The following is a 22,402-nucleotide window of genomic DNA, read 5'->3' as shown; positions in this document are numbered from 1 at the left end:
TTTCCCTTAGCCCCTCACCTTTCCGATGAAAGTCCGGTGAGAGTTTACTTCTAGCAACCAAGCCTATTTCGCTGACATGATTACTAGAAGATGCATAGAGGATTGAAACTACTCTTTGTCTCAATAATTGCAAAGACTATTTCACTGTTTTGCAATTATTGTCTAGATTCACTTGTTCCAACATCAAGACTCCGCTCTCGCTTTATGAATTGATGTTTGGGATGATGGATTAACGATTATCAAACCCTTCGCTTTCGCTTCCACAGTTTGATAATTGTTAATCCACGTTAAGACGGTGAATCTAGATTAGAAATTAGGATTACATAGAAATTAGGGTTTAGGCTTGTTTTGTTTAGGATTGAGTCATTAGACTCCCCAACAATCCCAAGACGAAGAAGTCTACTCACTCATGTTCATCGTAGACATGGGGGAAGAAGAGAGATAAACAGTAAAATAAATTGCAAAGAAAGTAAAAAGGAAATAAAGACTTTTTATTGAAATAATACTTGAAATAAACAAAGTAAAAGGTGAATGTTTATGGTGGAGAGCTACTCTATTTATAGCTTTACAATCGACTTAGAAACTAAGCAACTAAAAGGGTAAAACAGTAAAGCTGCAACAGGGTAACTTGGGCCCGAAGAAAAAGCAGCAAAAGAGGCTTCTGGAGGTGGCACGGCCGTGCCAAGCTTCTGACTTGGTGGGAACATATTTTTGTTCCATATCTTCGTATTTTTGCACTGTATTTGCTCCAGTCCTCTTTCTTTTGCTCCAAGACACCTTCCACCATATATTCGTTCCTAAAATAAAATAAAAAGCAATTTAAAGTAAAATATTCTAAAAGGAAATAAAATGCAATAAAATCAAATCAAATCTTATTTAAAACTAAACTAAATAATGCATTAAAATATACTAATCTATGACTCATCAATCAAGAATAAAGAGCATGCAAATGTACTACTATCATTATCATTATAACCTAAGTTTGTAAGATCCCAACTAAGTTCTGACAACCTCTCCACTTTAGGCTGGGGAGAATGAAGAAGCATGGAGTTGGATAAGGAGTGTATTTGCTTGGGAGGAAGAACATGAGGGAATGTTGAGAGCTATTAACTTATATTGATTTTCAAGGTGATGTGGCAAACTTGTGGATTTGGATGTTTCATTCTTTGAAATGCTATTAAGTGAGTAGCACTTATAAACTACTTTACAGTGGTGAAAATAATCAATCCTTTAGACAACAATCACATTCTCTAGCTTAAAGCGGTTCCGCTCAAAGTAAACTCTCTTTGCTTGACGGTTGCTTCCCAATCATATACCCAATAAGGACACTTTGTTAGGGAGGGTATTCTTTCAATCAATGACCAAATTTGTACCGGAGTGTGTGGTATGAACGAAGAAAAAGATCACATATTTGTCTGATGTAAGAAAGATATCACTTATTTGTTTGATGTGACTTTTTTGGTAGTCTTTGGTCATTGGTTTCAAACTGTTTAGGATTCTATTACAGTGGATTTGAAGGTTATATGGCACTCAACAATATCGTTGGTTTGGAAAGAAAGAAATATGCGTGTGTTTCAGCACAAGCAGGGACAATTGCAAAGTTTATGTGAAAAAATATAGCTTCAAACATTTTATGGTTGAAATCGACATATGTTACGTTCGATTTTGATTACCATTATTGGAGGCTCAATCATATTCATTATATGACAACCGTTACCTAGCTTGTTCTTTTCTTTGTTATTTCTTGTTTCTTTCTTTGTTATGTAACTTTGTAATTCTATTGAAGTCCTCTCTCACACAATTTAGACTAAGAGGACTATATTGATTTGATTAAAAAAAAAAGAAAAAAAGTATAAGGTTAATAAATAAAAATTAAATTAAAAGTTAATTTTTTTTGGTACAATTTTTTCTAAAGAATTTTTTCGGTACAAACTAAAAGTTGTTTTTTTACATGAATTAAAAGATATTTGTTTTACTACTAAAGAGATTATTATTTTTATTTTAACTAAATTTCTTTTTTATTGGAAACAAAGGGGGCTAAGCCCTATTCTAACTAAATTTCTAATGAGAATAAAAATAGTTGCAATAATTTACACGGTAATAAATGTTATCATTTCCATCTCTCTTATATTTTTTTTTGTGGTGGCTAAGGTTTGAACCTCAGACCTTAGATATATTATTATGCATTGTCCCTATAAATTGAACTAAGTTCACGATGACCATCTCTCTTATTATAAAACAACTACAAATGGATAGCAAGAGGAAGAAAGAAGAGGGTTAGAAGAGGAAGCTTGAAGAATCAAGACGTGATAGAGATTCTAGGAGCTAAATTGAAGCTTTTGCTAGGATTATTGTCAATTGAGGTAAGGGGTTAGATTTCATTCATAATCCTTTATATAATCTCTTTTTCTTCTCAAATTCAAAAGTGCTTATTTGTGAAAAGTGATTATTGTGAATTTAATTGGTGAAATTCGTGCTTATACTTTGATGTAATGTTTGGGTATGTGACTTTGATGTTGATTAAGTTGTTGATGATGAAATTACATGCTCAAAGCATATATATATATATATATATATATATATATATATATATATATATATATATATATATATATATATATATATGTATGTATACTTTGTGTTTTACTCAAAAATTGATGAAATGTGATGATGTTGTTGACGAATTGTTGATGAATTCATGAATTACTGTTGTTGTTGTTGTTATGAAATGTTGTTATTGATGATTGATGTCATGGGTAATCATAATCATAGAGCTTGATGTAAAATTGAGTTGTTCTTGAGGGTTTTCATGAAAATGGGTCAAATGGTGATTTTTGTTGAAAGGATGTTTTGGTTCAAGTTTTATATGGATTTGAGTGTCTTTTTATGCTTAGAAACGTTTGGACAAACCTTGGGATCAAATTTGGGCATTGGGAAGTCAAAATTGGGATTTTTGGGTGAAAATGGAGTTTTCCCGAGAGCTAACTGTCATAGCCCGCCATGGCGGGTAATTTGGTGGCCATGACGAATACAGCAAATGTCTAGCTCGCCATGGCGAGTGATTTACTCGCTGGGGCGAGCTACACAGTGACAACATCCCCTGTTTCGCGTTCTTGCGTCTTTTTCACATATTTCTGTTTTGAATTGGCTTTTGGTGTAAACATGAAAGTTTTAGATAATTGAGTTAGCTTTCTAGTGGCTTTGGTTTGACTTGAAAATGATTTTTAAATTTTGAGTTATGATGAAAACACTCCAAGGAGGTCTCGGTGAAAGTTTATGAAAATTCCGCATAACTATTTCTACGTCGACCCAAAACTTATGATTTGTTTCCAAACTTCAAAACTTGAATATTAGGAGTTTAATTAAGACGTTTATGTCCTATTGAATTAAACTTGGTTTTCTTTTGATAATGAATTGGTTTTACATTATGAGAGAAATGATACGAACTTGTCGTAACGTTGTGATTTGATGATTTTGTCGTAGTTGGTTGGTGAAACGCACATGTATACTCAATTACACTCATATTTGATCTAAGTGTATGCATAGTTGAGGCCCTAGAGTTTATTCACTTGGTTTTGGTTCAATTGTCTCAATTATTTTAAAGTTGTGAAATAATAGACGAACTTTGTTGAAAATAGTCTTTGAGACCAAATACTTGGCAAATCTTTTGTGGATAGTTTGATATGTTTATATGAAGATGTGTGAATGGTCGCTAGGTGTTAAATGATGTTTATCATAATGTGTTGTATTTTCTCCTTTACTTAAATTGTGAGAAATTGTATGGAGTTGTAGAACTATATGATATAGTTGATGTTGATTAATGCATATATGTTAATTGATGGTGATATTGTTGGTGAAGGCATATATGTTAAACATAGTTGATGTTGAGTAATGCATATATGTTAATTATGATGATGGTGATGTGGATGTTTGTTGATAATTATGATGATGATCATGTTGATGATAATGTGGTGATGATTCTTATTTGAATTTTGACTTGTTGATTGTGTGGACGTAAATACTTGATAATGCAATTGTTGTTGAAGTTGATCAATATAAATGGAGGATATCCTTTATATTGTTGTTGAATATATATGAGGTGATTTTGCATTGTCGAGTCTTTGCTTGTATGTCTATGCATCATAGTCATGTTGAGTTGTTGATGTTGTAAAAGGGTGTGCTCTTTTACTTCGGCGAAAATGTAAGACGGGCGTGAAATCTTACATAAGATGTTCTGTTGGCATATTGAGGTGACGACCTTTGTTGTTGGTGACGGTACTGCATGCATCTAGAAGAGTCTAGAACATTGCATGCATTGGAATGGTTGATGAATCGTGTCATAATTGAATATGTGACTTGGTGAATTTGTACATTGGTGAAATTTGTTGAATGTTGTGATTTATGTGGATTGGTGTATATGTACATTGCTGGACTTTGTTGATGGTTGTAAATAATTGAACTATGCTCTAATTGCATGTCTTACTTGTTTGTGCTTATACACTTGGTGAATCTATTTGATGATAATTATTTTGGTAATAGTAATGAGGTGAGAAGTGTATGTGTGTGTGTGTGTCTATATATATATATGATGTGGTGATTTCTTTGATAATGATGATTGCTTGCTTCTAATTTTGAAATGATGAATTGTACTTGTTGAGTTAAGTATGCTAAATGAGGAATAAGGTGAGTTATCCTTTCATTGATTGATGTTGATAAATGATGAGCTTATGTCGATGACTTGATTAAGGATTGAATATGCTTGCTATGCTATGTTAGAATTGTGATAGCATGATGTGTATGGATTGGGGCATAAATAATCATGTGATGTTAGTATTCTAGGAGGGATGGATATGTATATGTGGTATGCATGAATCCTTGAATGCTTATGATTGTTTATGTTGATTATGATTGATGTGAAGCTAACCCCTAGTGGTCTGTGGTGGACCGACTACCTATTTGTATGAATGGGTAGACGGCGTGCATGTTTAGTTTGATTGCTTTCTTAATGAGTTGCTTGAGGATAACTGGAGCTTCCTCTGTTTATCTGTTAGAGTCCTAGATTAGGCTCTGATTAGGTGTCAGTCTTTATGATTCTCTGGATTTGTTTATGTTATGGAGGTTTTGCCCATTTGTCGGGATTTGGAGATTTTATGTATTGATGTATTTGGAATTTATGATATGTATACTTTGGTGATGTATGATTTATATCCGTTGCGTAGTTGTTTGAATTTTTATGCATGTTATATTTTTGGAGAACTTTTGTAGACGTGACATCTATTTCTTGAATAATTGCATTATTCGCATGTTTTACCGCTTTAATAGAAATAGGGCGTTACAGTAAGTACCCAACATCTCATTCCTTCTGAGCAGCTTGCGTATCAAGGACCTCACGCTCCGGTGGCATCGACACCGGTACCGGGATATCAGGAAGAATCATGCGTGGATGAGAATGGAGATAAAACCACTCGATGTATCCATCTTCTACCTCCACGCCGTGAACTGCACGCTGCCCCGACTGCTCAGGAGTCAGCGCATGATCAAGAGTATGCTGAAAGTGGAGGGAGATCTCCCCCAAATTAGTCTCAGGAGGTGCAACCTCAACGGGATGTCTCGGTAAGGTCTAAACCCACCCAAACTGACGAAGAACCCGCTCTGGCATATATATCTAAGTCATCCAGTGAAAAGGTTGACCCGGTCAAACGGACGTGCCTGACGGTGCTCTCCATATGGGGCCATGACAATGCCACTCAGATCTAGCCTATCTAGTAGGTTTCTGTAGTTGTCTGTTGTGCTCAAACCAGACAGTGGTATAAAAAGTATCGCGCGGGGATCCCGCTCCTCCCGATATTCTGCCCAGACATCCTTGCTTCCCATACCTTGGAAGTGCTGAAACACCCAAGCCTGCAGCAATGACAATCACATATAAATATACAAACAATAAACACTTACATTTAATAAAACAAAACATGATTTTTAATTTATACCTGCAACAAAGTCAGGTATCCCGACACCTGAACACAGTTCCAACGTGCAGCCTTGTTAAGCTCCCTATATAAGTGAGCTAGTGCCGCAGCTCCCCATGAATAACCAGCAATAATATCAAGGTCTCTAAAGTACTTGAGGTAGACAACATCCACAGCAGTGGCGCTCTTGTCAGTGAAGAGCGTGATCCCCACCAAGTATAGCAAATAAATGCGGACAGCCTAGTCCCGCAACCTCTGCACCTCCTGAATCACGCCATACTCAGTCTCCAACGCCAACTGCTCCAACATACGGTCCTTGAAAATCCTCCTCAAGTAGCTGAATCGACAATGTGCACCTTTCGTCTGAGTCACCTCAACTAGAGCTTCACCCGGGTCAGACCCCAACTGCTCCACCATCCACTCCATCGCCTCGTCCCGTGAGATGGTACTATGGGACAGAAGCATGCCATCAATGGGGAGATGCAGCAAACAGGACACATCATCAAGTGTCACTGTCATCTCCCCAAACGAAAGGTGGAAACTCGAAGTCTCCTCGTGCCACCTTTCCGCAAAAGCACATATCAGACTGTGGTCAATCAGGCTGTAGCTGGTATCCTGAAGCCAACCAAGACCGGTGCCCTGTATTCTGGCTTCCCACCACCGTGCATTCATGATAGGGGTGGTATCGTCATCATGCATCGCCTCTATCTTCTTTCCGTTGTTGATGCATTTTATATTGCCAAGCCACTACAAATCATAAAAAAACAATACCTAAACATCAGTTTACACTCATGACTTCACAAACCGAGCAGTTCAACAATTTGTTAAAGTAACATTAATAAACTTTAGGTTTCACAAATATAAACATCATTTTCACAAAGATTAACAACATATTAAAGTAATTTCAAAATTAATAAATACCACGCCATCAGCCGCCTTCCTAGCCATGTGCACATGGTACCTCCACAACAAGCTAGTGTTGTGTGGGCCACCGGGGTAGTCATCAAGTGGTTCAGGGTCCACCACACGCTTCTTCCTCGTCCGCCTTCGCTGTGGCTACGCGTCTTCCATATCCTCCTCCATTGCCTCATGCTCCTCCTGAAACTCCTCCTCCTCTATTTGTTGTTGCTGCACGTCCATATCCTCATGCTCTTGCTCATGCTCCGGTTCCGGCTGAGGCTCGACATTAGCACGACGTCCTTTGCCACCCCGACGCCTCGGAGCAACAACACCTTCCTCCTCCATTTGTTGGAGACGCTCCTTCCTACGGGAAGCATGCCCTGCCTCCCTTACGCGCCGAGTAGAGGACGAAGTTTCTGTAACATGCATATTAGAGTAATCAAATTAGGGTAATCAAACATCACAATCAAACAGCACAAAATAGAAGCAAAAAAACATTCTAGGTGTTTCCGGATTTCAATTTCCGGACTGCAACAATCTAGTCCGGAAAATGAAATCCGGATTGCGCCAGACCAGAATTCAAAAAAAAAAATCGGACAAATTAACCATGCATCTGTACAGAAATCGAACTAACCTTCCATGATGTTTGACAAGGGTTGAAATGTGGTCCTTTTAAGCAAGAAAACTTCAAATTTGGTGCAGATCTCTCATTTGTGGATTTTGGGATAATGTAGAGAGAGAGAGAGAGAGACTTGTGAAAGTGAAACTGTAAAAATATGGGGTGAAGTTCCTTTTATACTTCGCAATTGTCCGGATTTTATAATCCGGAATGCATCTAGGTTTTCCGGATTATATAATCCGAAAGGGCATGTTGGTAATTTGCGTAGGGCGCGTGAGAAGGCTGGGAAAAGTAAATCTCAAAACTAAATAGTATAACTATCTTGGTATTCCTGCAAATACCACACATTCGTACCATCCACCTGAAGAGAAGGTTGCCAAGTATCAAATCTGTCCATACAAATTATTAAATTATATATCCATGGTTCATATCAAATTGGTCCAGCATGAAACCATAATTTCATGAGTCCAAATTAAACGCAACCTGTGTCTAATCTAATAGAGAAGCATGGAAGCAGTTTGCTCATTGATGTCATTCATGTTCTTGGGCTTATCCTCGTAAGGCAGCATTGATCCTTGCAGTTGCTAAATCGACATGGTATCCAAATCTTTGGTTTTCTTTTCTTATGCCTTCTACCTTCTCACTATATATTTTTAATAGATTTTTTTTAAAAAAAAAACTTAGAATATAACAAAAAATTGTCTCCTATTCCTTCATATGCAAGGATTCAAACTCATTTTTTAGAGTTTTGAGACACACCTTGTACTTTGTCTTCTCGTTTATAAGAGGTGTTAGAAGCTTCTCCCATGCCTCTTTAGTGATGTTGCACCGGAAATATTTTCTTCTTCAACTTCATCTAGTGCTTGGTAGATGAAGATGACAACTTTCTTGTCTCTTTCTTTAATCCTTCAAAATCTCTCTGTTATACTAGGAGAATGCTAAACAGTACTCTCAAAGCATTGATTACACAACTAAAACAAATACCTTTTTATTAAAAGTAGTGTAATTATTACTTAACTTATATTTTTAAAACAAATTTTTTATTTATAGATTCTTTAATTGTTGCCCTGAGGGCATTGGTTAGCAAGAGACCCTTGTTATTAAGGTAGTGAATTCTCATCATTGTGATTTATTGTGGCATTTTTCAACGAGCTCCCTAACAAAATGTGCTCAAAAAAGGGCCTTCATTTTGACTCTCAAATAATGCTACTTGTCCTTATCATTATATATCTTTGTTAATTACATTTCGTTGAACCCCCAATTAACATAAGGTTTTTAGGATCAATTTTTGCAGAGAAGTCGTACATTCTTTCAACTGAAGCCATATAAATTGTCACTTTAAGGAAAATTTTCATGTTAACTCTAATGTTTTATCATCCCGTTAGCTTAGAACTTAGACAAAACAATTTAGTTTGAATCTTGGGCATCAATTAAATTAATATGACATACTTTTTGTGAATATCTAGTGCATCTTTTTTCTATAATGAGGATAGCAAGAAAAGAAATATTAAAAAACAATAAGAGGAAAATAAAAGCATCCGACATATGGACATAAATGGTCCTGCACTTTGGATCCATGCTATATGCTAGGGAACTAGTTCATGAAAAGTGGGGTACTTTGCTAATGCTAAGCTTAACATCTTCAAAGCATATGGCTAGAATATATTGATAGCTAAGTAATAGGGAACAGTTAGAAAGGAAGAACATATATATGCTTTTTGACTCATCATCCACATACCAAAATTTCTATTGAAGTCAATGAAGGAAAACAATAAATGTTAGTCAAGTTGGTAGCTACTAGAGAAATTATGTGTTGGGATTAGGGTTTGAACTTCAAATTCCCCAATTTACACATAATATGTGTGAGTCTAACCACTAGGCTACCTGACAACAAATAAATAAATAAATGAGGGTGCCCCTAATATGAAACTCAAAAAATGTCATATGGTGAACTCTTAAAATTTACATGTTATGGTTAACATACTTTTTAATTTGTAAATGATATGTTTATGTAGTAAAAATTAAGTAAAAAGTATGTGAACCAGCTATAGCAAGTAAAATTCAAGAGGTCCACCATTAAAAATCTTTTTTGGGTGCATATTAGGGGCACCAAATGATAATGAAGTTCTATATGCTTGATTTGAGACTTAGAATATTACCCATTAATTTTGGAGCATAATAAGGAATAATCACTGTACTTATTCCACCAAAACAAACTAATTAAGAAAAGGATTTATTTGACATATTTGGAACTTACTTGTAGCTTGCTGCTTTTAAATGGTGCATCAGGTTCTTATCCATTCAATTATTTCATGCTTGGGAATTATAATTTTTTTTGGATTTTGAAGCAAGAACAAACTTGATTTTTAACTCATTTTGATCTTCATTGCAATTTTGTATTCTCTTCTAATTCAAAAACCATGCAAATCATTATTTTTACCACCCCAATGGAAACAGCAAAATTATGTAAAAATTCCACACAATAAGTTTCTCAATTTGGTAAAGGGCTTGAAATAGCAGTTGCGGTAACAGCCGCGCCATGATCCTTGATATTATGAAGAATCGCAGTCAAAGGCGCTCATTGCAGTCTCAAATGTGGTCGCATTGTCGTTTTAGCAATAGAAAAAAATTGTTATGTCACGTCCCAGATCACACCGATCGTAGACCTTTATTAAAATCTAACTAAGGGAAGCAACTAATGGGAGTGAAAGGTCCAATATGACAAAATATATATGGATTTTCATTAGTATCTTGTCAAAACATCTGGCACAAGAACAAAAGCAAAAAACTTCCTAGTACAAAAACAAAGGCTGTGATGATGCTAACAAAGGACCTTTGTCCATGATCACTCAACACTTTGGAGAGCAAGATCGAATGTTTATCGCAGAAGAAAGCTGTGAACGAAGCCAGTGACAGCTGAAATTCTTCTTTCAATCTGAACCACCTGAAATAGGAATTAATTATATAAGCATCATGGATCTGATGAGGTTGAATAGCATATACTTTAAGTACTGAAGGATAAACATTTCATACCAAAACTTTTGGGTGTTTTGCACTTGAAGCATTCGGCTCTGCTAGCATAATTGTGCACTCCACAGCCATATCTGATACATGAGAAGCAAAGAAAATAAAAATGTATTTCTATGATATTTCATATTTCTTTTTATGTAATACAATGAAACGAGTTATTTTATGTCAGCGCAGAGATGAGAGTTGACTTTGTAGTCTTAACCGATAAATTTCAAATCTCCTCGGAGACAATTGTAAAACTGTCATTAGTGTCATCATTCTTATTAATAATAATTTCTCCGTTTCCCAAGTCTAATTACAAAATGCAGCAACTTCAGTACATGAAAATGCAGCATATTTTAGCAGCATATTTTAGTGAAGTTAATTACAAAATATGTGATAGGGCATCCCGGTGCACTGAAGCTCCCGCATACGCAGGGTTTGGGAAGGGGTCCCACCATTTGGTGTATTGTACGCAGCCTTAACCTGTTTTTACACAAGAGGCTGTTTCCAGGACTTGAACCGGTGACCTTACAGTCACATGACAACAACTTTGCCAGTCGCGCCAAGATTACCCCTCAATTACAAAATATGTGATGATGTGAAAATACCTAGTGCATATCCAGTCACCAGTTTTCCATCCAGGGGGGTAATTGCAATCAGATCCATATCCACCAGAGGCATCCATGTTCCCACCAAATCCACAAGAGTAACCATTTTTCAATGCACCACATCTATAACAGCTTGTTCTGCTAGCATAATTGTGAGCTCCACAGTTCATACCACTGCAATACCAGTCCCCTGCCAAGGTTTCAGTCCAGTTATATCTATAGGTTTCTGGATCAGGGCCTCCAATCTTAGGGTATCCACAATTTTGGCATGCATCCCTCTTCTTGAAATTTATATGCTGGCAAGCATTGCACATCCAATCTCCTCCTGACCAGCTCATTTTTCCTGTTACATGTATACAAACTTTAGTTCTAATATATTTTTCCATCAATTCCCAATGCAGCCTGAAAAAAGAAATATAGCTTAACCTTATTTTATTTTTGAACAAGCAATAGCTTAACCTTATTGCATGTATTCTAGAAATAAAATATGTCAATGAGAAATAATACCGACATTTCAGATCAAGGGTGTACGTGGTTGGTGTTTGGAATGTTTCAGTTTCCAATAAAATATTTTACTACCTCAGTCCCTAATAATAATACCCTTTTGAGGATTTTTTTTGTCTCTTTTTATAAGACTCATTTGCTATTTCCAACTACATTAATTATTTCTTTACATACATACCCCTATTTATTATACATCTTTTTCTTCAATCAGCAAAAATAGCATATGGAAAACATAAATTAACTCTCTCTCTCTTAAGGATAAAATTGTAAAAACAATAGTGATTACAAACAACTGTAATACAAATATCCACTTTCTTAATTCCCGTAATTTTAGCAAAAGGGTCTTATATATAAGGACGGAGGTAGTATTTTTCAAATTATTACAGGCGCGGATGTGTCCGTGCAGGTCTAAGTGTTCTTTGATATAATATATATTTTTTAATCGGCAAAATTATTTTTGAAAGGCCACTTCCTGGATCAAGAAATATAATAATCATATGTAGATAAATTTTTCTTGATGTGAACTATAAACACCGAAACGAGAAATTTACCTTTTAGAAGAAGGAAAAGGAATGATAGAAGTATGAAACAAGTAATCGTTTATATCCTTTGAGCTGTTGTTTAAGAACCCCTTGTAAATCCAGATGATTGATGAGTATTTTGCATAGGTTGAGAGGCTATATATACTAGTTGGTGACTTACTGTGTGGGGAACATATGAATGAATGTCTCTTTTAGTACTTTTGTAATCTAGATATCAAAGAACCATCACTTGTCACATATTCTCGTTTCCTTACTTTTCCCTCCAATAAAGATGATTTTCTTTTACACAATCATATTCTAATTATTTACGTGGTAATTTTTGGTGTTAACCCTCCGATTTTTAGAGAAAAATAAGTTGGGTATCCTTCGTGTGCAACTGCGGAGATTAATTCTTCGAGCATTGTGGGTCTCAAATGAACGGCAAACTCTTCGTTAGAGTTTTAAGTTTTAACGTTGTTGCATGTCCAAGATTAATCTAAAGTTTTAACTGAGAGGTAAGTAAAGCTTTGTATAAATATTTAATGACTACGAGAATTTAAATATTTACATAGTATGATATAATTAGATGACTATGTAATTCTTTTTACAATCTTACGAAATTACTCAAGATAAAAATCTAACTTGCCCTTGACCAAGAAAAAAAACCTACGTGCCACATGCATACTTTTTTTTATCCCTTTTTGATTTTGACATTTTTTTTGTATTAAATACTTTTCCTCTTTTCGTTATTTTTTATTGAAAGAAATTTGAATATAATTTCAAAAATGAAAATAGGATTTATAAATGTGAGTGGAGAGCCAATTACTCACGAGTAACTTTTACGTAGTAACTCCATTTGAGAACTCTTTGTAGACATTTTTAAGAACTCTCTGTAGACAAGAAATTACACCAGTTCAACTATTAAATTTTATATTATATTTAAAAAAAAAATTAAGCTAGCCCACTTAAATTGGTATCAGAAAGAATCGAACCTGAAACCTTGAGGAGTAACACTCACATTTTAAAAGAGAGTTAAGAATGCTTTATTTTCATCACTCTCTATTGATCTTGAGGAGGAGCACTCACATTTTAGAATAGAGTTAAGAATACTTTATTTTCAATACTCTTTCTAACACTCACATTTGGATGATCTCCTTCACTATTATGTACATCTCTCTCCTCTCTCTCTCTCTCTCTCTCTCTCTCTCTCTCTCTCTCTCTCTCTCTCTCTCTCTCTCTCTCTCTCTCTCTCTCTCTCTCTCTCTCTCTCTCTCTCTCTCTCTCATGCTCCAAATGTTTAGTCTTAGACGTGAGGGAGTGCGTACGTGTTAACATTCTCACATTGCATGAGGTAAGACATGAACATTTGCTTATGAGTGGAGGTACTCTCAGCCTTACCAATCAGTTTTCTAAGGATTGAGTTAAGTCCTACTCGAATTCTAAGATGTTTCTATTATGTTTAATCAATTTGAAGAATCATAATTTTAATACATAAACATATTTTATGCTTGTAATAAGATGATATATATATATATATATATATATATATATATATATATGTATATATGTATATATGTATATGTATATATGGGTTTGCTAGGATACACCCACTAGTTTTTATTAAGGTGTGTTTTAGCAAAAATATAACACGAAAAGTTGTTAAATACACCTTAAGATGAATGTTGCTAAAACACATCTTCTTAAAAAATAAGTGGGTGTATGTTAACAACTCCTATAGGAATTTGCTAGAATACACCCACTTATTTTTTAGAAGGTGTGTTTTAGCAAGTTATAACTAAAAAGTAGTTAAATGCACCTTAAGGTCTAGCTTGCTAAAACACTCCCACATAAAAACTAGTGGGTGTGTTCTAGCAAATCCCATATATATATATATATATATATATATATATATATATATATATATATATATATAATGGGTTTGAACTATGGTATAGCTATTGAACTCCAAAACTTGGTGAAATGTTCCTTCTGTTAAAATGATTATAAAAAAGGTCATACAAGGTCAATACAAAATAATTTGAAGAAAATTGCGGTCAAATGCAAATATAGTATAACATTAATCTTCAATTGATTCAACCATGTTTGAAGTGGACGACAAATAAATAAATAAAAATTAAAATCATATTAAAAAGTAGATATTAATCTAGTTTGATCCTATTCTATATCTCAATTCAATCCTGCTCAATGAGAATAAAATACAATCAAAATAAAACCAATCAATGAACTAATTAATTTTCAGTTAAATAAATAGAACACCAATCGGTTCGGTCTGATTTTTAAAACACTAATCCCAAAAACATCAAAGATTTCGGCATCACTATCCATATCGTAGTTGTGGACCTTTTTCTAAATTGTGTTTCTTAGTGGAAAAGAAGTGGACTTATAATTTTGTCAAGGTGGAAAAAAAAAATGGTGCTTGTTCCCCTCTTCCCTTCCCCTCTTCCTTTTTTCATACAAAACCCCTCTTTTGCCCTTCTTTAAACGATTCCAATGCATTATTGCAGAACATATCCATGGTATGAGGTGTTATGAGGGGAAGTTCTTATATATGTGGCAGATTGCAACAGAATCCAATAACCCCTGAACCCCACCTTAAATAATAATATGACGACATTATCTTATGTATACATAATATCGCATCCTAACTCTTTGGTCTATAATCCAACTTGCAAATCAACCTTCACTAGGAAATATGGGTAGGCTTGTAGAGCATGGTGTTGGTGTCTATTAAGTTGAAAGACCTTGTGAAAAATCACATGATGGGGGAATTGATTCCTTATTCACGACCAATTGCCCATTTCCATTATCAACTTCTTTTCTCTCTTTTGAATCACTTTATAGCAATAATAGAAATGCCATTCGACATATCCAACAAAATCTAATTAACTCAACAAAGATAAAAAAACATATGTCAATCCTTTTTTTCATGAACACACTTTGATTGCACTTTAATTACGTTGTGTTATTTGAACATCAAAATGATAAAATATATTTATTTCTATCTTTATTTTACTTTTAATATTTTACGACTAACATATATTTTAAAAATAAGCATCAAAGCAAATGACACCACATTTTGCATCGTGCACAAATATTTAACATGCATTAGTAAAATAATTTTATATGTTTTTTTTTACCATTAGATCAATAAGTTACTTTATATTTCATTCTATCTAACGGTGAAACTTGATGATTCAATGGTGAAAACTAACTTTTTCTTGATGTAAAATTTGTCTCACTTATGAATCATATAAATGACCGTTGATGTATTATTTCTCTAACTAGAAACCACAAGATATGATTCTGATTATTATGGTTACTCACACATACTTGTCTGCCGCGTATTGTGACATGACATAGTATATAAAAAGATTACAAGCTTGGCTAGCAAAGTTTCTTTTATTGCTTTAACATGTTTCTTCTTTTTTATTTATTAGTAAAAGTGTAAGAAAAATCGTTAGAATATGGATGGCGGCGACTTGACGCCGTTCAGAATGGAAAGATGATCTTAGGTTTATTTGCAAGTTGGATTGCCACTTTGGTATGGAAATCGTTGGGATATTGAAAAGAGAAATGATATTTATACGATACTTTTTGATAATTATTAGAATAATTTTCTCTTTTACTCACATGTGTTTTAAGAGATATTCTTCCATGAACTCTTACCCAACACATTATTCTTACACTCAACCAATAAAAATATGACACATGTTATTAACTTTTAAAAAAGTGTGATTTTAATTAAGGAAATGGAAACATAAATGGTGGTGGGTGGTTCTTGTCGGTTAAAGAAAGTGGAAAAAGAAGAGAGAAATATTAAAAATAATGAGAAAAAATTCTAATATTAATTCTTTTTATTATTTTAATGAGGTGTTTGATTTTAATTGGTTGGTGTAAGAATGATGTGTTGGGTAAGAGTTCACGTAAGAATTTCTCGTGTTTTTATTCTATCTTTTCTTTTTTCTCTTTATTGTTTTTATTCAATAAAAAGAGAGGAAAAGTGGTGGTTACAAAAGTTGTCTAAAATTAGTTGTACAAAATTAGTTGTCACAAAAGTGATATTTGGACAACTAAAATCAAACAACTTTAGTGATAATCTTTTTTCATCTCTTCTTACTAGACAATAACAATAGAGAAAGAAAAAGAAATTTTTTTTTTTGCAACAAGAGAAAGAAAAAAAAATAGAGAGAATAAAAAGTACAATGAAAATATAAGAGAGAATTCCACCAAAAAAAAATATGAGAGAGAAAGTTGTCACAAAAGTTATTTAAAAGTGGTTGTTCAAATATCATTTCTCCTTAAAATAATATTTTTTTTTTTGTTCTCCTTAAAATAATGTTTCTTTTTGACAGGGATTTAGATTTATTACTATCCCAATTTCATATTTGGTAATTTAAGGTTTTTTTTAGGAAAATTATATGGTACACCCAATAAATTTGGGTGTATCGGTACACCAAGTTGTTAAATTAATAATAAATGAGTTGTTTTTTGAAGAAAAATAATTATATTCTATAATTATATTCTATCATTGACAACTATAATAATTAAATTTTATTTACCAAAAGTTTCGACGAAATAAAATTTAAGTTTTACGAATTTTTATTACTCAAAACAATGAATATTGATTATTTTTTATGACAAAATGTAAATTTTTTAATATGATCCTTATAAACAATGAAGTGATGTTTTTTCTTATGATATGATGTTTTCTAAAATATAAATATTGACAAATAACTTTTTATTTTATAAAAATGATCGTTAATTTATAAAACAAGAGTACCGGTACACTAAAATTTGCGAATGTACCGTAGAAGTTTCCTTTTTTTTTAATCCTCTCAACAACAAAAAAAAATGTTTTTCTTCAAAAAAAAAGGTTTTCTTCAAAATAAAAAAGGTTTTCTTCAAAAAAAAAAAGGATTTTTTTGTTAACATCCGGTCTTAACAGATGAATCTCTACAAATTTAAAGTTCGGTAAAAAAATAAGTTAATTTAAACAAAATTATTCCCGCCAAAATTTGGACACGATGAACTGGTTTGGTAATTTAAGGTTTCCCACATAAATGAAGAAATTATTTAATTGATTTCACTAACGGTACCAGACAATTTTTGAAGTTTTTTGTTGGTAAAATTACGCTTGATTAACACTTTTTTGGATTGATCTTTTTTTTTTTTTTTCTTTTTCGGATTGATCTTTTAAGTTGTACTTTTTTTTCTTTCTTTTTTTGAATTGGTTTTTTGTTACATTATGTCACGATATTTATTTTCTCTATAAAATAGAGTCTAAGGGGACTGAAACAAGGGTTGTTTAATGCGTTTCAAATTTGATTAAAAACGATAAAATTATTTCTACATGATTAAGTTTGTCATTTCTATAAGACGATAAAATTTTAGCACTAGGGAGGCATGTTGATAATTTATTATGGTTGATGTTTGATTTAACACACATAAGATGCTTCATGTTATCATTCATTATAAATGGTTTGAGTTTCGAGACCAAAACAAAAAAAAGAAATGGTTTGAGTTTACGAGCCCAAAATTGTTAGTAATGATCACATGTAATGTGAAGCGCGATGAATAGACAACTGAATGTCGTTCATTTTTAGCTGTGGAACAAATGATTTGGTTCACACAACTTAAAAAAAAAAAAAAATACTACTTATGTCTTTAATTGTAAGACTCTTTTGATTATTTTTTTTGTCCTTTTTTTATAAGAGTCGTTAGGTATTTCGAACCACATTGATTATTTATTTACCAACCTAACTATATTTATTTTACATCTTTTTCGTCAATAAACAATAAATATTAGGGTTAAATATGTTTTTGATCCCTATAAATATACGAACTTTTCATTTTAGTTCCTCTAAAAAAAATCTTCGACTTTTAGTCTTATAAAATTTTCAATCACCACTTTTGGTCCCTATTTTTAAATCAATTCATGTGTAGAATTTGTATTTTTTAATCAAATTGTGTAGAATATTGTAAAACTCTCTCCTAAACAAATTGGAAATTTTCAACAAAATATGAATTTTTAACCACAAAAAATATAAAAATTCATATGTAACTCATTAATTGTTAAAAAAAATTAATTTTTTTTTGAGAGATCTTTATAATATTATAATTTTTTCTGAAAGTTTTAATCCAAAAATATGAATTTTACATATGATTTTTCTTAAAAAGATGGACCAATGAAGATAGAAAACTTTTGGGGGACTAAAAATCAAAGAAATTTTTTAGAGGGACTAAAACAAAAAATTTGTATATTTATAGGACCAAAAACATATTTAACCATAAATTTTACGTTGAAAACATAAACTAAATCTCTCTTTTAAATGATAAAATTAGGGATGACAAAAAAATCTGCACTTGTGGATATCCGCGGATAAAATACACCACGGACACGGAGCGGATAACTTAATTGACATCCATAATAAACTAAAGGGATATTTTAACTACCCTCTAATTAATGGATATGAATGCAAATTTAATGGTATCCGCACACGCAGATATCCATACCCGCTATTAAACCAAATAAATTAAATAAATAACGTGAATTCCTTTCAACTTCCTAAGTAAAACACCTCAGTACTGTGAGTGTTATTAGTTAATATACTACTGCTTAAATCTGTATTATACTCCTTTAAAAGAAAGTGAAAATATTGACCAAAAAAAAATGAAAGTGATCGGGATTGTTGAAGCAAGAAGCTTTGTTTTTGTTGAATAAGCTTTGTTTTTGTTGAATATGATGAACATTATTTATGCTTTTGTTAAATCGAAGAACTTTATTTTTATTAAATGTAAGGAACTTTATTTTTGTTTTTGTTGAGTCATTGATCTTTGTTGTTTTTTTAATGTATGAATATTATGTTTTGCTAAAAAGAAAAGAAAATGCATGTGATGAACTTTTGTTTTTAAATTTTAGATAAAAAAATTAGCAATTTTTTTTTATAAATGTGATCCATGGATATCTGTATAAATCCGCAGATATCTCAAAATTTGTGGATTACCCGTTAAAAGGATATCCGCATGAATATGGACAGAGTACGGATTTCGTATTTATCCAACAGAGCGGACACGAATATCACATTATCTACATCTATGAATATCCATTTACATCTCTAAATAAAATTGTAAATATAATAGTAGTAATTACAAATAAGTTTAATACTATTATCAACTTTCTCGATTCCAGTAATTTGACCAAAGTGGTCTTATATTTTGGAAGGGATGTAGTATTTTTTTTTTTATTACAGATATTTCTTTTATCTTTATTAATTACTTCAAAACACACTAACAAAACTTTATGAGGTAGAGAGAATATGAACTTATAAAGAGAGATAGGATGAAATAAATAATGTAATAAAAAATCATATCATAGAGATCCCTTCTTTGCAAGTGAATGAATATACTCAGCTGATTGGAGACTCCTTGATCATGGCTGGAGGGATCCACAACTGCTGACATGGATAGAATATCAATTCTGGCCGGTTGACCCTTCCTTGTGTTCGATAAGGGAGAATCCTAATCACCGTTATTAGCTAGACAAGGTGAATATTTTAATTTTAATTTAATGATTAACACAGCTATTATGAAACAAAACCTTAGACAATCCACTATTTATTCTCAATCTCAATCTCAATCTTTTTCTCTTTACCAGAACACTTGATATTTCCAAAGAGGGGCATCTCTCTCCAATAATACTTTGGAGAATCCACATCCAACGACATTAATTACATTCAAAATATAGCCATTGCTTTTGCATTCTGAATATTTCCCTTTACACTGAATGAAGCTATTATTATGGGCTTGCCAAAACAAAAAAAATGGCGGTTGGTACAAGGATAACGCAATCAACATATTATCCTTCTTTATTAATTTTGTTAGGTCTGCAGCAATTTAACCTAATATTTTCCCGCTCATTTGTTGTATTAGGTTAGCAGTAATTTAACCTAACAAATTCCATCTAAAAAAATGCATCGCACCAATTTAATTCATATCCCCTTGCCTTTTTTTTTTGACAATATTTGTACACTTATGCCTTTTTTTGACAATATTTTGTACACTTATGCCTTTTTTTTCCTTTTTTTTGACAATATTTTGTACGCTTATGCCTTCTTCTTTTTTACAATATTTTGTACACTTATTTAATACTAAAAAAATGCATTGCACCAATTTCATTCCTATCCAGATTTCTTTTTTTCTTTGACAATATTTTGTACACTTATTTAATATGTTTACAAACAGAATACCCTAATTTCCAGGCAAACTCGACTACCCTAATTTCCATGTAAACTTGGCTATATCCTTATCCTTATTTATTAATTTTATTAGTTATGCAGCAACTTAACCTAATAATTTTCCTCTAAAATGTTGCATTAGGTTAGCAGCAATTTAACCTAACAAATTCCATCTAAAATGCAGCGCACCAATTTAACCTAACAAATTCCCTCGAAAATGCAGCAATCCCTAATATTTTTCCTCACTGATGAGTTTTTCATTCCTATCATGTTGTGTCACCGTTTGTATATATCTATTGTTTTTGTAGACTTTTTTTTCAAGTTGTTGCACACTTATTTAATACGTTTAAAAACAGAATACCCTAATATCCATGCAAACTCGGCTACCCTAATTTTCATGCAAACTTTGCTATATATATAGCAAACCCTAAACCGTGTTTCTCTCAAAAAAAAACCCTAAACCGTGGTAAATTACACAGACAGCAGAAGAATCATATATTTTGATATTTTGATTTTTGTAAATGGAAGGACGTGACCTTACAACCTTCCTCTCATACCACTGCTTTACTGGTATTCTAATTTAACACGCATTTTATCGATATGCATATTTTTTTGAGAAATGGAATACCCTTTTTGCGTTTTTTGTTTTTAGTTTGAGATGTTTACACCAATTTTGGCAGTCTTCCTTTTATAGCAAAGTAACAATGCCCATTATTTAAGAGACTCAACATCAAAATTGGAATGAAGGTAGTCAATGGATTCTATATTATGTATCTTTTTTGTTAATCGTATTCTACTGTTGTTTTTTTTTGTTGAAAAATTTAATCGCATTCTAATTGATGACTAAATAAAACTAATTTCCTTAAATGCTAACTCTTGGAGCAGAAAGGATGAGCAGGAAAGAAACAATAAGTGCAATGAAGTAGTAATTTATGTTAATTTTTCTTCTAGATTTTTCTATTCTATTTTATTTTTGAACCATGTATTTGCTTTTTAGTTTGCTAATTTTTTTTCTTTGTTTTAATTAATTTTCTTGCATTCTTTTTGTAGACAGTGCACTTTTGAAAGATGCTCACATTGGGTAACATCCATGACTAGGGAGATATGCAAGGTTAAACTTTATAGTGGGCTGGAAAGACATGATTTACTGATATAAGAGATATCATCAAAGACATGATGTTTGTGTAGGGATGTTATCAAAGAGCCCAAAAGATAGTCAATTTGATAGTCAATTTGATACTTATATATGACACTCTAAAAATACAGTCAATTTAATACTTATATATGACACTTTAAAAAAAAAAATGTGCATCGCACGGGTCGAATTCTAGTTTACACTAGAACTTTTACCCCGTGCTACCGCCCGGGTCATAAACAATGGAGAAACTAATATATTGCAATATGATCCATTACATATATAAGAAAACAATTCAACATAAACAATAATTTTATTTTCTCATGCCAATTACTCTCATTCAATTCTTCAATATGTAATGACAATGGAACCTCTATTGTAACCATCTCATTCTTCAATTTATAACAACAATAGAGAGCTTGCAATGGTGTCATTTGAGGGAAGCAACAAAAACTCCTACAAATTAGGGTTAGTATTAGCCAAACCTAAACAAATTAGGGTTTGAGGGAAGTAACAAAAACTCCTACAAATTAGGGTTAGTATTAGCCAAACCTAACAAATTAGGGTTAGTATTAGCTGTTAAAATAAAGGATTAGAGGAGGAAAAATAATCTGCAAAAATCAGAAAATAAAATATATGGAGGAGAAGACATGCGAATTAGGGTTTAGGATTTGATTGGTATATAACTGATAAATAGTAGTAAAATTTGTTGCTTGCTAATATATTTGAGGGAAGTAACAAAAACTCCTACAAAAGTATTAGCGAAACCTACCAAATTAGGGATAGTATTAGCAAATAAAGGATTAGAGGAGAAAAAATAATGTGCAAAAATCAGAAAATAAAAATATATGGAGGAGAAGATATGTGATTTAGTGTTTAGGATTT

At 32.6% G+C, this 22,402-nt stretch overlaps 2 protein-coding genes across 2 annotated transcripts in view; both read right to left on the bottom strand.

The window, feature by feature from the left end:
* Positions 1-470: 470 nt before the first annotated feature.
* LOC146946979 (uncharacterized) overlaps positions 471-22,402 on the bottom strand; it is a 64,057-nt gene continuing 42,125 nt past the window's right edge. The window contains exon 3 of the transcript XR_015026878.1: positions 471-797. The gene's annotated coding sequence lies outside the window, so the exon portion shown is untranslated. The remainder of the gene's footprint in view (positions 798-22,402) is intronic.
* LOC146946983 (RNA-binding protein csdA-like) lies at positions 10,202-12,282 on the bottom strand. Its single transcript, XM_085744739.1, has 4 exons — positions 12,158-12,282; positions 11,103-11,445; positions 10,516-10,586; positions 10,202-10,426 (listed from the first exon to the last, which is right to left on the bottom strand). Exons 2-4 carry the CDS (start codon positions 11,438-11,440, stop codon positions 10,413-10,415), a joined length of 423 nt encoding a protein of 140 aa, XP_085600865.1. The 5' UTR covers positions 11,441-11,445; positions 12,158-12,282; the 3' UTR covers positions 10,202-10,412.

Source organism: Medicago sativa, chromosome 2, assembly GCF_051527215.1.
Source record: "Medicago sativa cultivar Bolivia chromosome 2, Bolivia_mono, whole genome shotgun sequence".
NCBI lineage: Eukaryota > Viridiplantae > Streptophyta > Magnoliopsida > Fabales > Fabaceae > Medicago > Medicago sativa.
The sequence above is the reverse complement of the archived record's forward strand: the minus strand, read 5'-3'. Positions and strand labels throughout refer to the sequence as shown.

Bases quoted from the DNA above. Each gene is read 5' to 3' on its own strand.
- LOC146946983 (XM_085744739.1), bottom strand. From the start codon at position 11,440: ATGAGCTGGTCAGGAGGAGATTGGATGTGCAATGCTTGCCAGCATATA. The intron at 10,587-11,102 runs GTATTTTCACAT...CTCATGTATCAG, and splicing joins GGTGACTGGATATGCACTAG to ATATGGCTGTGGAGTGCACA.